Source organism: Rattus norvegicus, chromosome 5 (genome assembly GCF_036323735.1).
Source record: "Rattus norvegicus strain BN/NHsdMcwi chromosome 5, GRCr8, whole genome shotgun sequence".
Taxonomy (NCBI): Eukaryota; Metazoa; Chordata; class Mammalia; order Rodentia; family Muridae; genus Rattus; species Rattus norvegicus.
This window is the reverse complement of record NC_086023.1, coordinates 13,543,140-13,558,845: the sequence shown is the minus strand read 5'-3', so window position 1 is coordinate 13,558,845 and position 15,706 is coordinate 13,543,140. Positions and strand designations below refer to the sequence as shown.

The window sequence follows — 15,706 nt, the reverse complement described above, 5'->3', positions numbered from 1 at the left end:
CAGTCTTGGAACTGACCTAGAACTCACTGTGTACCCCAGGTTGGCTTAGAGTTTGTAATCCTCCTGCCTCACTCTCCAGAATACTGGTAATGTATGGCACGTGACGGCTGGTTCTATTATTTTAAATTGACCAATACTCATTCCTTCCATGTGAGAAGATGGGGCCTATTTCCTTCTGTCAAATCTCTGCTATCACAGTATCTCCCACCTGGCTGTCGATGCACCACACCACGTTTCTCCTTCTGACACAATCTCAAGGTTTCTGAGTGGTCATTGGTTCTGTGTGACTCAGTGGTCACTTCTTGCTCTCTGCTCTCCTCTTATGGCAACTGCCAGGAGGTAGATTCTGCTCTGCGTCTGTCATCACTTTTCTGTCTTCTGTTCCTCACAGCTGAATCTCACCGTCAACGTTGGTAATAGAATTTCCATCACCAAATCCAGAGACTGGTTGGTTCCTTTCTGGTTAAGTGCCACTGTAGCTGGGGACCGTCATCCCACTCTCTGAAATCATTCTCTTCTTTGCCTCCCATAACTGACTCATAACTGACTTACTCGATTCTGCTGCAATTGTTTAGAAACGGTCTGAATATGCACATTTATTCGCATCTGTCTGCTCAGTCTTCTCCAGGTCAGAAAACCCAGCATCCTCCTTGATTTCTCCCTTTTCGCCTTCCAATGGAGTGTAGAGCCTGCTAGCTTTACCCTGGGAAGACCATTCGGAAGCTTCCCCTTGCTATTTGGATTATTTCTATCTTCTGCTATTGCAGTCCCAGCTAAAAATATGGGGCACTTTTGTTTATATCCTCAAGGGGGCAGTGCCACTCATAGCAGTCTGGGCTCCTCACCTTCCCTTTGCATTCTCACAGTGGTGGCCCATTGTGTACCCTTCCTTTGTTCGCCTTGTCCCCTATATCTGGCAGGGCCCCAGTCTTATTCCGTCTTTTGCTTGCAGACCAGGCAGCTGCAGGAAACCATTTCTTCTCTCCCTTCCCTTTGGCCATTTTAGCAGTGCCAGGTGGTTCTTCTCTCTTAATACACTAAGAGATTGTGTTGCCATTGATGACAGTGCGAACAGTGAAGTAGCACGTCTATGTGACAGTTCCTACTCTCTATTAGACAAGTAAATTCAAACACCACTTAAATAAAACCCTTGTGGAAACTCTTGATAAACAACTTGAATACAGTCGCTATTCAGTTGGATTTAGTACAAATAAAACTTGTTACAAATAAAGAAGAATGCTTACTTGTACTGGATGTTGGTTTCCTGTAAGATTGCTAACAGGGTTCTGGAAGCATTTTGGGTAACACGGACATCAGTAATTGTCCCCTCTGACACATAGGAGATACTGCTGGGCTGCCATAGGTCCACCTATAGTGCAGGAACCAACCTATAATTCATATGTAGTGCAGGTGGGAAACCAAGTCATGATGACAAGCACATTATCTTGTTTCAATACAGTAACGGCAAACACATGCAAACTAGATTCACTGCTCACATCCGCAGGGTTAAACTCTCATTCCATCTGGCTTGAATTTATGCCCCCAATTTTATCAGAGTCATAGAATTTGATCTCAATTCACAACACGTTTACATCACAAGGTTAAAAAAATGAGGTAAAGGTCTAAAATTATTTTTTAAAAAATTTCTTGTATAAATATTTGAATAACTTCAAGAAAGAGAAAGGTATAGAATCTTTTTTTTTGCCACATAAGGAAATTGTGGTTCATTGCATTTGGTAGCCTTTCTCCCACTTTTGCAGTACTGAAACAGTGGAGACAGGCTTTCATTGGGGGACAAAGAGTCGACTTTCTTTCTCTTGTGCAGATAGTCCCTCTGCTAGCTTGCAAGGGCAGATCTGAGTCAGCTAACAAACCAGTCAACAGTGTGGGAAAACTGAAGTGTGGGGCTGGGAGAGCTGCAGAGGGGTCATTCCAGCCATCTGTTAGCCCCGGGCAAGGATACAGCTAGGTCTGTATCACGTTGTCCCCAGGGACAGGTCTGAACCAACCTTGTAAGACTCCAGAAGGAGACAACTTGACAACATTCTAATTTAAGTGCCAGCCATGTCCAATAAGACTGCCAGATATGTTTCTTAATCCTTCATGCTGACGCACAGCTTCATTTTTAACCTTGCTCTGCTCCTTACTGAGGTTGATTCCTTCTCCGTATAAGAGGCTTGTTGGTGACTTCACTCACTTTTACATTAGAAACCTTAACAAGACTTGCCATTCCTTTAACCCACTTTCTGAAGGGGCTGGAGAGCCATAGGTGCACAAAATAATGTGAATCATTGCTCCAGAAATACATCTGTAGGTGCTATTTTTCTGAGATCCACGCTTAAATAAACCCTCATCCCACAAAGAGAGTCTTCCCATTGGAAAGTACCATGGAGATAATAAACTCAAGAGGAGAAGTCTAACTGAAAGCTGACACCACTAATAGTCACAGGAACACCCGTAACCCCAGCCGTGTGAGAGGCTGAGTCAGGAGGACCATGAATTTGAGAGTAGCCTGGGCTAGACCCTGCCACAAACAAATAAGCAGACAGCAATGACAATAAATCCCTAGATGATCAGAAAGCATTAGAACTAATAGGGACTAACAAAAAAAAATAATATATAAAACCAGGAATCAACATCTGGCCACATCAGGCATATACGATTTCAGAACATCTGAATATCAATGGTAGTTTCTACTGTTTTAGGCTTTTTAAAGTTAGCACACAAGGTTTCATTATAGACTATGCATACATGTAATCATTCTTTGTTTTCATTTATTCCATTTAAAAACCTTCTAATTTCCTCTGCTACTCCTTGCTGGTCCCCTTCCTCTCCCTGATAGTTGTCCCTTCTGCTATCATGGTAAGGTATTCTATTTCCAACTAACCCTCCTGTAAGATGCCTTCTTCCTATCTCATGACTCCAAGCACACACACACACACACACACACACACACACACACACACACACACACACACACTCACACCACTATAGATTTTTCATATGAGAGTAGGTTGTGTTTTTTTTTTTTTTCTGTTTCTGGTTTATTTCTCTTAACATAATGATTTGTTGTTCCATTAATTTTCCTGTTATGTGTCATGATTTCATTTTTATTTATGAAAATCCATTTTTATTTTGTTACAAATTTTTTTTTATCATGCTTATGGCACTTTTTAAACACATTTGACGTTCTGCCTCTTCGCTGCTGTGAGCCGTGGTAGCTGTGGGTGTTGGGCATACATGTAGGAGTGGCTAGATCATTTAGTCGATCTAGTTGTAGTTTTCTTTTTGGCAACTTCCACAATGATTTCCACTGGAGCTGTTTAAGTTTACATTGTCAAATACATAAGGAACCCAAAAGCTTAACACCAGCCACTACAGTAAAGGAAGCAACATAGTTAAAGACTGGGCGAAAGATCTGAATAGATGTTGCCCAAAAGAGGAAACACTAATGGCCAATGAATGGTTCCTATCCAAAGGGAATGGTCAGCCTATCAGAGATGTCCACAACCTCATGTTCACTGCAGCAGCACTGTTACAGCAGCTCAAATAGTTAGCATCGATCTACATCAACAGAGGATATATAAAGTGTGCAGTGCACACACAGTGGGATGCTAGTTAGCTGTAGAAGAGTGGACTTTGGTACTTGCAGCAAAACGCATGGAAAGGTATGGTGCTAAATGAAACAAACTATATGGGGAAGTTAGAAATGTCAGCCTAAATGTAGAATAGTGACTATTACAGATTAGGGAGAATGTGGCGAGTGGCTAAAGTGAGGCTGCAGAATGGGCACACAAAGCAGTCACACAGAAGAAGTAAGTTCTATTGTTTCATGATACAGAGGGTGAAGACAGCTTGCAGTAATCTATTCTGTACTTTATGAAGGTCTAAGAGAGAAGGGCTCCAAACCTAAACTGATGTGAGAGATGCTCTATTTACTCTGGCTTGATCAGTGCGTGCTGTATGTATGTGCTGCAGGGCCCACTGAGTTAATATGCACACTTAACACAGGCACATAAGTTAAGCCATAGATGTGTGTTATCATTGCTATTTGAAAAGTAAGAATGGGTATAGTTAGGACAAAGTTCTATTTGACGTTTCCAGTTAAGATAAAGAACGGCACGAGATTGCTTCGTCATTCGGGGAGAGATGTAGAGATGGATTTAAGGGTGGGAAGCAAGAAGTCAAATCAAGCTGATGAAGAAAGTGGGGATGCTTCCTAGCACAGAGGCAATCAGCTGGGTGGAAAGTCTCTACAGCGACAGCCCTGAAGTCTGACTCATGAGGAGCAAGTTCAAGCTTTGTGCTTGAGTGCATGTGAGATGTGGCTGCATTCTCCAACTTCTCTGGCTTTTACATTCTTTGCTGGAAAAAATCAAACAGATTAACTAATCCCTTGATAAACAATTGCGGCAGTTTGATTAGGAACATCCCCATAGACTCACACGTTCGAATGCTTGACCTATGGGGAGTGGCCTGTAGGCATACATTTTTGTAACCTACTTTTAATAAAGGCTGAACCTCTCCTCTGGCCCACCACCCAGCAGAGGCAGTGGAAGAGAAAAGTTAGTAGGATGTGGGGAAGTGGACTTGGTCAGCAACAGTTCTTTGGGGCGAGCTTGATCTTCTTCAGTCCCATAGCAAACACAAAATATGGCTCAACAACTTCAGTCTAGTCCAGTTCATCAACTAGAAGCTGTAGTTCAATCCCGAGGAAACTGACTGGCTCACCAATCAGCCTGAGGTGAGGCCGCAGAAGCGGCAAGCTACTGCAGGAACCTCTTGAGCAGTTCTTGGTGAATTTCTCTTAATGGCATTGTTACCATAAGTTGAGCTCAACAACACTATATAAGGTGAACCAACACATGTGTGTTATTAGTGAAGAATAGTGAGGCAGAGCAAACCAAACTAATGCTCAGTGCTCGTCTCCCAGTCTCTGTGGGGTCATATTTATACTCCTTCATCATAGGTCCTTTCATGTGTTTGCTAGATCAAAACATCCTTTCACCTGCATCTGCTTCAGGAGAACATTTTTTTCTGTGTCTGCTCCAGCAAAACATCCTTTTACCTGTGTGCCCCAGCAAACTATCATTTGACGTAACTGACTTTCCAAAGGAATGAGAAGTTTCCACGTCAGTGGCACTATTAGGAGGTGTGGCCTTGTTGGAGGAAGTGTGTCATTGTGGAGGCAGGCCTTGAGGTCTCCTATGCATTAGGTCTGCTCAGTGTGGAATCCAGTCTTTTGCTTCCTGTGGACCACCATGTCTGCTTGCAACCTGCGATGCTTCTTACCGTGATGACTATGGACTAAACCTCTGAAACTGTAAGCCAGAGCCAGCTAAATGTTTTTCTTTATAAGAGTTGCCTTGGTCATGGTGTCTCTTCGCAGAGGTAAGACACTAACCATGACAACAATGTTTAATAATGCAAGCTGTTGCTAGTTTTGTTGTAACGGGAATGGGAAGATTTTAGAAAATGCAATGATGATAAGGGCAACATCTGGTGCTTGGCAACATGAGTGTGAGGCCAAAATGGGCAATTTATCCCAGGAGTCTGTGCCTTAGTTTCCATATTTATGAAATGAGATTATGAACAATATACTTTTCATAGATATTTGAGGTATAAATGAATCAATACATGTAGAATGTCTAAATTGTGATCTGTGCACCAGGCATTCATCAAGTGATTAATGATTTAAAATAAAAATATTCTAATTCAGACTGACTCTAATTCCATGGCTTCCTGATCCTTCTACTGCATTACCTCGTTGTCCAGACTTTATGAGAACTGTCCCACTCGTCTGTCCATCCCATGGTATTATTAGGCTCTCATCTTCTCTCAGTCTCAGGATGTGTGTGTGTGTGTGTGTGTGTGTGTGTGTGTGTGTGTTTGTATGTGTGTGTGTGTGTGTCTGTCTGTCTGTATGAGTGTAAAGACACATGCGTGTGGTTGTCAGACCATAATAGGGTATCAGAGCCCTGAGAGTTGTAGCTGTCTGACATGGGTGTTGAGAGCCAAGCTCAAGACCTCTGTAAGAGCAGGAAGTGCTCTTAACCATTAAGCCATCTCTCCAACTCTTCCAAACTTATTTTTCAAAATAGATGAGACGAGGTCTCTCACTGAACTTGGAACTCTGTGGTCAGCTAGACTGGCTGGCAAGTGAACCCAGGGACCCTCCTTCTTCAGCAACCCCCAACCCTCTGTCTTCCTCACTGCCTGGACTGCTGGCTTTTTAACATAGGTCCTGGAGTCCCACCCTCCTGCCCTTAAATTTATAGAACAAACACTTTACATGCCAAGCCATCGTTGAAGGTCCCACTGAGAAAATTTGTGAGATAACTTACTACCAGCTCAGCCTTTGGTTAGAACTTGATTTAATTTGCATAATCATATTAATTTAGTATGAAGATTCACAAAATCTTAGTATACCAGAGCGTGCCTTCTCCTGTTTACTCTTTATGTTGCCTTTTCCGACTTGCCCATTTATCCTCCTTGAATCTTCTGCTAGAATCCTTGTCTGCTGTCTCCTGGGAAGCGTCTTTGACTGCCAAGTTTAGATCAAGTACCTTTGATATCTGCTTTTGTGGAATTCTGTTTCTTCCAGTCTGCAATTTTTAATTGTATTTCATTTGCATGATTGCTATACTCGCCTTCCCAGAGCTGCATTAATAAGTCAGAAAAACTGGTTAGTTTAAAATCAATGTATTCTTTGGGCCAGTATTACAGTACTGGCAGAATCGTGCTCCCTCTGAAAACTCTGGGCAGCGTCCTTGCTGGCCAATTCCGACTTCTGGTGGCTCTGAGCATTCCTTGGCCTATGGCCATGACATCTCACTCTCTGCTTCTGTTTCTACATGTGCTTCTGACATGGGTCATGTTAATTCTGAGGATTTTGCCTTTGAACTTTGAGCCATCTGGATCATCCAGAATGGTCTCATCTGATATCCTCCTGATTACACTCACGTGCTCAGACATGGCCTTTTCATTGTTTTTGGAGAATTTCACTTATGAATATTGTATGGGCATTTTCCTTTTCCTCTTCTTCTCTCCACTTCTTCCCATGGTTCCTCCTATGGTTCCTCAAATTCATGAAATCTCCTGTAATTATAATTGTCACATTCTAGAAGCAAACTGCTGAGATCATTTACTGTTGCTTATATGGGTTTAGAGCTCACTTGTAGGGATCGGCTAGTCAGAGAGGACTGAGTCTCCCTCTTTTACTGACCATTAGTTGCCTGTAGCTCTCCTTATGGGGGTGAAACCTGGTGAGAATCCTCCCGCCCCACACACTGACTTGTCAATTAATGTTGTCATTTTTAGGCCCTGTTTAGGTAACTATGTTGTTGGGATTTCTTGATGCAGCCTCCCTGTCATATGTAGAAGGCATTGTCTCTCTGAAGACATCATGTTATGACCCCTGGCTCTTACAGTCTTTCTGCCTCCCATTCCTATGATGTTCCCTGAGCCTTAGGTATCGGTGTTATGTTGTCAATATATCAATTGGGACTGGCTATCCTATGGTCACTTCTCTGCGTTTTGGCAAGTGAGGCTTTTGTAATTGTCTCTGTGTACTCCAGAAGACTTCCTTAGTGAGGGGTGAGAGCTACTCTTATCCGTGGAGAAAGGACAGGGACTTAGAAATGGTATAGTTTATGTCATTTTTGGGGGTTCCCATCCAACTCATTAAATTCCTTATAGACATAGACATGTTTGAGGCTGGAGAGATGGCTCAGCAGTTAAGAGCACTGCCTGCTCTTCCAGAGGTCTTGAATTCAATCCCCAGCAACGCATGGTGGCTTACAGTCATCTATAATGGGATCTGATGCTCTCTTCTGACAAACAGGTATACACGCAGATGCATACATTAAATGTATAAATCTTAAAAAACTGTTGTTTCCCCATTGTCTTGTAAGAGTGGAGATTGGTGCTTCATCCTAGCATTTCCATCTTCCCAGTATGTAGGGCAGGGCCTGGTACTTAATAGACATTAAAGAAATACGTTGTAGGTAGGTTGACCACATGTATTTTCTCTTTAATATATTTATTTCATATATTTATTCATTCTTTGGGAATTTAACACATGTATATGTGTATTTTAATTAATATTTACATCTATCTACCCCATCTTTTCATTCAATTATAAGCTATTTTCAAGACTTTTCTACCTTACCAAGAAATTAAGAAAGTGGCTACCTCAGATTTTATGTACATGGCCCATGAATGAACTCAAATATCCTTACTTCTAATGTTAATATTTCAGAACATTTATAGACTAAGATACTTCTTAGGTCCTAGTATGGTGGCATTCTTTTCTGATGATTGTCAGACCACTTCAGTTAGAGAATGAAAGGAACACATAAGGGGTGTGTATGTGAGTGTGAGTGTGTGTGTGTGCGTGTGTGTGTGTGTGTGTGTATGTTATGCGCATGTGTATGTGTCTGTGTGTGCGTGTGTGAGAGTGTGTGTCTGTGTATCTGTGTGTGGTGAGTGTTTGTATATGTGTGTGTACATGTATGTGTGTGTGTAACTATGTTATTTGTTGTGCTTATTATGACATTTTAATATCTTTGGGCTTCTGGATGGGAAACTTGGCCAGGGACCATATTCTATGAGTGGGGGATAGATATGTTGGAAGCTGTTGGAATCCTGCTAATTTTATCTTCCTTTCCCCTTTATCTTTTCTCTCTTAGCAGATAAGCAATTTCTACTGCCTGCAAACAGCTTTAGCAATCCCAATAGCATCCTCTCTGCTCCAGAAATTCAGGCAGCAAACTCTTCCTAAAGTAGTTTTTGTTTATGCTATGCTATTAAAGAAAATAAAAACATATTAAAAGTAATTAGTTACTCAAATAGTAATTTTAATTAGTTAGGACCCGAACTGGCTCAATATTAAAATTTGTTAGTCCTTTATATTTGAGACTCAGTAATTTATAAGTGAACTCTTATTTTGGCTCACAGTTCTGAAGGCTGAGATTCAGAAAGCATTGTCACATAAAGCAGGGACTTTGTGTTGCTTTAATTCATGTCAGGAAGCAGAAGGAAGTTGGTGTGCACAGATGGGGTCACATTCAGGATGTGGGCAGTTATGGAATAGCTCACTACTGTGGAAACCAAACAGCTCCATGAGGGCTAACTCACCAACAGGAATTAGTGCTACACGAATTAGGGAGGGGCTAAGCCATCCATGAAGGTTCCTTTTCAAGGCCTGACTACCCTTAGAGTCCCCACTCCCAAACAGTGATGTCTTGAGGCATTAACATCCCAACACATGAACTCTGGAGGAACTCAGACCTTGTAATGAACAGATCCATCTAGACGGAAGCATTGGACTGTAAATTTTGATGTGATTTAATAAACTGAGTGCTAGTTACTAGGTAGACATTATTTCTGCAGCACTGAGGTCTTGTTTTCCCATATTACTGATTCTCCACTTCTTCCACTGAATATAAACCTCTACAGTTTGGTAGGGTTGTTCATAAAAACAAGGCATGCATCTCAGATGAGAAAAGAAATCTTAATATCTTTCTAAATGAATCATTTTTTTTCCCTGTTTTAGCCTTTGAGACATGGTCTCACTGTCTCTTGCTTGAACTCTCTATGTATACTAAGCTTGTTCCCCAACTCACAGTGATCCATCTGCTCCTACTTCCCAAATTGCTGGGGTTAAAAGTAAGCACTACCATGCCTGACTTTGATTTTTACATTTAGTTATTTTAGAAGAGCACTGAAGGCATTCAGCCAGTGAAGACTAGAATATATGTGACGTTTCAAAAGTTACGTTTATTGGTTTGTTGCAACCAGGACATTTCAACATGAGGAATGTTGGAGCACTGACCCACCATAGGGTGACCTTGTGTAGGGGTTAAGGGAAGTGGGGCTTTTACTGCACTGAATGCTTCTGAGCAAGGGGAGCAATCTTGTTATCTAATGTCATAATTATATCTAGCAGATGTGAGGAATAAAGTGGAGACAGAGAGCTTGGGTAGGCAGAGAAGTAGTATTCTCAACAATTAGCCAGGAGTGTGTTTATCATTTTTCTGTAATATATAATTAATTTCACTTTGGTCCATGGTTAGGTATCTGAGTATGTTCTTGTTAGTCTTATTTCTTGGTGTAGCCTTTTCTAAATGTTTGTGTTCACCACAAGATACCACATTCCAGCTGAGGTGGCCAGGCTGGCTTTCCCTTTCTAAAGATAACCACCAATCCATTTAGGCCAGGTGGTAGCTAATGGTTATCAGATGGGCCAGGGAGCCTTGGAAGTGACTTGGGAACTCTGACATTTGAGTTTATGGACGGAAAATGTAGACCTGCATGACTCTACCTAGAAAGAATTAAGAATCAATAACGTCAGATTCTGAGCCTGCATCTTTCTGTAGCACCACAGAACTCTACTTTTTCATGGAAGCAATTTAGGTCTAGCTTAATTTCTGCCCTGTAAGTAAATATTTGAATATTTACAAGTTCTAAGGAAAGGTCCCTGGCTTTCTCACTAAAGGCTCAAAGTACTTAATCACCACACAGAAAGCTTATTAGAAGAGGGAACTTAGTCTGCTATTCTTTGATGGCTTCATGGAACCCAATATCCATAGCTGGGAGAGGTGGCACATACCTTTGATCCCAGCACTCATGAATTCTAGGCCAGCCTAGGCTACATAGTGAGACCTTGCCTCAAAAACACAACCAAATAATAACAAAGCAACAACACAAAGTCAGAACAAATTTTGTACCAGAGAACACACTGGCATTTCTCAGTCTGGTCCTGCAAAAGGAATGAATGGATATAATCAGAGATTCCCTGAGAGGTTCTGCCAGCACCTAACTATTATAGATGCAGATACTCACAGACAACCATTGGACTGAGCCTTGGGACCCCAATGGGAAGAGTTAGGGAAGGGCTGAAGGAGCCGAAGGGGATTGCAACCCCATAGAAAGAACAATATCAACTAACCAGACCACCCAGAGTTCCCAGAGACTGAACTACCAAGCAAAGAGTATATGGGGAGGGACCTTTGGCTCTAGCTACATATATAGCAGAGAATTGCCTTGTTTGGCATCAATGGGAGGGGAGGCCCTTGGTTCTGTAAAGGCTTGATGCCCCAGCCTAGGGGCTGAGGCAGGAGTGGGTGAGTGGGTAGAGGAACACCGTCATAGAGGCAGGAGAGGGGAAGAGAGGGAGGAAAGAGGATAGGGGATGGGTTGGGACATTTGTGGAGGGGAAACCAGGAAGGGGGGCGGAAATCTCCTTTGAAATGTAAATGAAGAAAATGATTAATAAAAAATTAAAAACAAAACTAAACTAAAACAAACAAAAAAAAAAGAGAAGAAAAGAAAGAAAAGAAGAGCCCCCAGGCTGTGTCTCATCAAGGAATAGAGATTTCCCCTCTCTCCTCTTTTGATAATTTATGATTTTTAATAGTGAGGACATGTTCATGACATTTGATCACCATACTCAAAAGTGTTTCATTTGGTGTTCTAAATAATAGTATGGTAATATAATTACATTTAAAATTTTGTATCTACTCTGGGCTTGAATAATGAAAACCACTTTGGATTTTGTTATGCATTTTGCTTTTCAGATGCAACATCACGAATTCTTCTATGTAACTAAAGAAAACAAACAAAACTTATTTCTGGTTTAATGAAAATCCCTTTAGGAGAACAAAAGATGGTTACCCCCAGACTGATTCTATTTAAACTTTCATTCTTCACATCTATGAGCCTTGATTTTCTTAATTATCAATAATGAGGTTGTTGGAATACACGATTTCCAAGGAACCCTTAAACTCTGTAATTATGTCAGGTTTGGAGTACTCTGGGGAATATGAACGTTTGCATTCCTTAAAACACTAATCTCTCACTTCCATGGATTCTCTCCACTGAAAGTCACAAAGAAGTTTCCATGAACAATTTAGCATAAGTTATTTCCTCTCAGCAATCAGTTATTGTTGGCTGATAGGTCAGTGTTGATTAATAATATATAAGCAAGATAATGATTCAGTTTTTAAAAAATTAATTGCAGCCCCTTTATTGAAAAATGTGCTTTCCCCTAAACAGTGCAGATGAAGTGAAAATCAGAACCCTCTTTTCTTCCACAGACTATGGACATGGACTGCCAGGGAGGGCTGGAGGATCTGGGCCATCCCTCTGTGAACAATCCCAAGGATTTAGCATCACTCTGCCTCACACTGGTCTGTGGGAACAGGCTGACTTTCAAAGGTTCCAGCTATGGCAACCATCACACATTCATTCATTGTTTCCTGAGGGCCTGGGGAATGTCAGTCAGTGAGTTAAGTGTGGAGATTACAAGATTAGTAAAATGGAGCTGTGCCCTTAAGAAGCAAACACAGTGTGATTATTCTATAAGGGGAAGGCACACAGTGCTCATTCTTATTTGGGGAGATGGTTACCCAGGAGAACGTCAGCTCATACTGAAGACGACTAGGAACTAGCTTGGCAAAGGTAAAAGAAGTGAGAATCCTTTGCTAGGTCAGGGATCAAATAGGAGGAAGAGTGTTTTCTTGTAGTGCTAAAGTTTACTGAGCCTGTGCTTCTGAAAAACAATGATGGCTCTGTCAACCCTTTTGTCCCATCATCTTTCCCATGAGACTCAGAACTCACAGACTCCTCTGGTGGGTCCTTATCACCAAGTCGGATGCTCTAGGTTCCCGTATTTGCTTCACAAATAGCTGAACTTCTCACACCCAGGGGGCAATGTGGCCGACATTCTTACTATTGTACCTAAGCTTTAGTTGTACCTTATTCCTCCAGGCCTCTGGGTTTTTCTGACTTCAGCTCAGATTAGCAATAGTTCATCAGGAGACCAGATTCTTTCATCCATTGTCTAGGCAAGTTATTCCTGTTTGCTCTGCTTTCTGACACTCAGATTTTCTAGCCTTGTAACTTTGCCGTCTGCTGATATTTTAGTTATGTACAACTCAGGGATCATTCTTTTGGAGTAGTCTGTTTCTTTCCTTTTGCAACAATCCCTTTGATTAGGCTGAGACCTAAGCTTGGATTTGTTTTTTATTTGGAGGAATAATGCAAGAGCATGCTCATGGTTTATTTGGTGAGTTACAAGTACAGCGGGAATTCTCACAACCAACTGCTTTTTAGTAATAATGACAGACCATCTTGTTTCAAACAACATTTTGAAATAAAGATACTGTCACTCAGGTCTCCTATACATCTACCTCCAAAATAACAAGACCTCACGGAGAAATACCAACTTTATTATTGATTAAATGGGGTACAAACTTGCAGTGAAACATTAAAGATGAATAGCAAAAAGAATAACACATATGATATAGCTGATCAGAGAGTGCATAGCTAACTAGGAGGGCCATGGATTGCCATAAAAGTGAAATCCAAGTTCATTAGCTTCCCCCAAACCATGGACAGACTCAGGGATAGATGTCATTCTAGAGTCTGGAAGACATTGAGACTGAATGGACAAGTCAGTTAGGATTCTAAATTTTTCATGTACCACGCCTACTCTTAGGCATATCCTCATCCAAATCCTTAGTGTTACAAGTTTAAAGGAGAAATAAAGTGGAGAGTCTTTAGATGGTGCTCTAGAAAGGTAAAGATACAACTTTTGATGGAAAACAAAAGGTTCACTTAAAAAATGTATACAGTGACTGACAGTGGTTCTCACTCAAGCAACAACATTGAATGCCAGCAGGAGATTAGAGAAACTACAACACCCCAAAGACAAAAATGATTTAATAATAAAGTTTTTTGGCCATCCAGTGTGCCAATCACGCCATGTGAAATCCTGCTCTTAGCTCTTAGTGACAACCATAAGCTATGGCCTGCCAGACATTTGTTGAAATCCTCCAACCAGAGACGGAGAAACTAGAAAGGGGTAGGGAGAGGGGAGCAAGATGTAAGAGGGGAGCAGAGCATACAGAATCTGTAACTAGAATGGACAGTTGGTGTTAATGATATAGAGAATATTCAGGAAACAAGAGCAGGCTGTCATAAAAGGGGAACAGTTCAAGAATGCGAAAAGAGCACAGATCCAAAACTGATTAGCAATAAACTTGAAGATATTTCCTGAGAAGTTTAACAACATCATTAAGTGGCAGAAAGTAGAAAAAAAAACTCAGGTCTGAACATGGGTTTACATAGTCCAACATCTAGGAGATTTGAGGCCAGCTTGTTTTTCAGAAAGAGTGTTCTAGGACAGCCAAGGATACACAAAGAAATCCTGTCTTGAACCCTGCCCCAAAGAAAGCTATCCAGATAGAACAAACAAGGTGAGTAGAGAATATTAGTTATACTTAGAAATACAGTTAGAGTATAGTTAGAAAAATTAACCAAACAAGTGAAATATCTGTAGGATAAAAGCTTCAAGTCTTTGAATAAGGAAATTGAAGCTATCAGAAGATGGATCTCCCATTCTCATGGATCAGCAGGATTAACATAGTAAAAATGGCTAGCCTACTAAAAGCAGTCCAAAGATTCAATGCAATCCCCATTAAATTACCAACAAAACTTCTTACAGACCTTGAAAGAACGATATTCAATTTCATATGGAAAAACAAAAACCCTGCTAAAACAATTCTGTACAATAGCGGGAACCTCTGGAAGGATCACCATCCCTGATTTCAAGCTGTACTACACAGCTATAGTAATAAAAACCACATGGTATTGGCATAAAAACAGACACATTGATCAATGGAATGGAATGGAATCTAATTAATGACTCAAGCATAAGTGCACATACCTCTGGACACTTAATTTTTGATGAAGCTAGAAATATACAATGAAGAAAATAAAGTATCTTTATCAAATGGTGCTTTTCTACCTGAATGTTGGTATATAGAATGGAAATAGATCATATCTATTACCCTGCCTAAAACTCAAGTCCAAGTTGATTAAAGACCTCAACATAAATCATGATACACTGAATCTCATAGAAAAGAAAGTTGGTAATAACTCTGAACACATTGGTACAGGAAGACAACATCCTGAACAGAAAGAACACCAATTGCACAGACACTAAGATCAACAATTAATAAATGGAACCTCAGAAAACTGAAAAGCTTCTGTAAGGCAAAGGACATTGTCAGTGGAACAAAATGGCAGCCCACAGAATGGGAAAAGAGTTTCACCAACTGCACATCTGACAATGTGCAGAGGGCTAATATCCAAATTATATAAGAACTCAAGAAACTAGACATCAACAAACCAAATAATCCAATTAAAAATTGGGCACAAATTTCTTTCTATGAAGTCATGAGAAAGAATGGCCATTAAGGAATGGCAAGGTATACAAAAAAAATGGGCACAAATCTAAACAGAGATTTCTCAACAGAAGAATATCAAATGAATGAGAAAAAAAGAAATGTTCCACATCATTAGCCATCAGGGAAATACACATCAAAACAACTCTGAGATCCCATCTTACATCTCTCAGAGTGGCTAAGATCAAAACCACAAGTGATAGCTCATGCTGGCAAAATGTGGGGCAACAGGAACATTCCTCCATTGATGGGGGGAATGCAAACTTGTACATCCACTTTGGAAGTCAATGTGGTGGTTTCTCAAAAAAAAGGGGGGGGAATCTACCAATTTTCTACCTCAAGACTCAGCTATACCACTCCTGGCCCAAAAGATGCTCTATCCTGCCACAATGACATTTTCTCCACTATGTCCATAGCAACACAATTCATAATAACCAGAAACTGAAAACAACCCT

General features: G+C 40.8%; 1 protein-coding gene across 1 annotated transcript in view; it reads right to left on the bottom strand.

Annotated features, from left to right (window-relative positions):
- The window catches only part of Cpa6 (carboxypeptidase A6), a 361,770-nt gene that overhangs the window by 112,584 nt on the left and 233,480 nt on the right, over positions 1-15,706 (bottom strand). Inside the window, exon 3 of the mRNA NM_001415862.1 lies at positions 1,245-1,369. Within this exon, the coding sequence (NP_001402791.1) occupies positions 1,245-1,369 (125 nt within the window). The remainder of the gene's footprint in view (positions 1-1,244; positions 1,370-15,706) is intronic.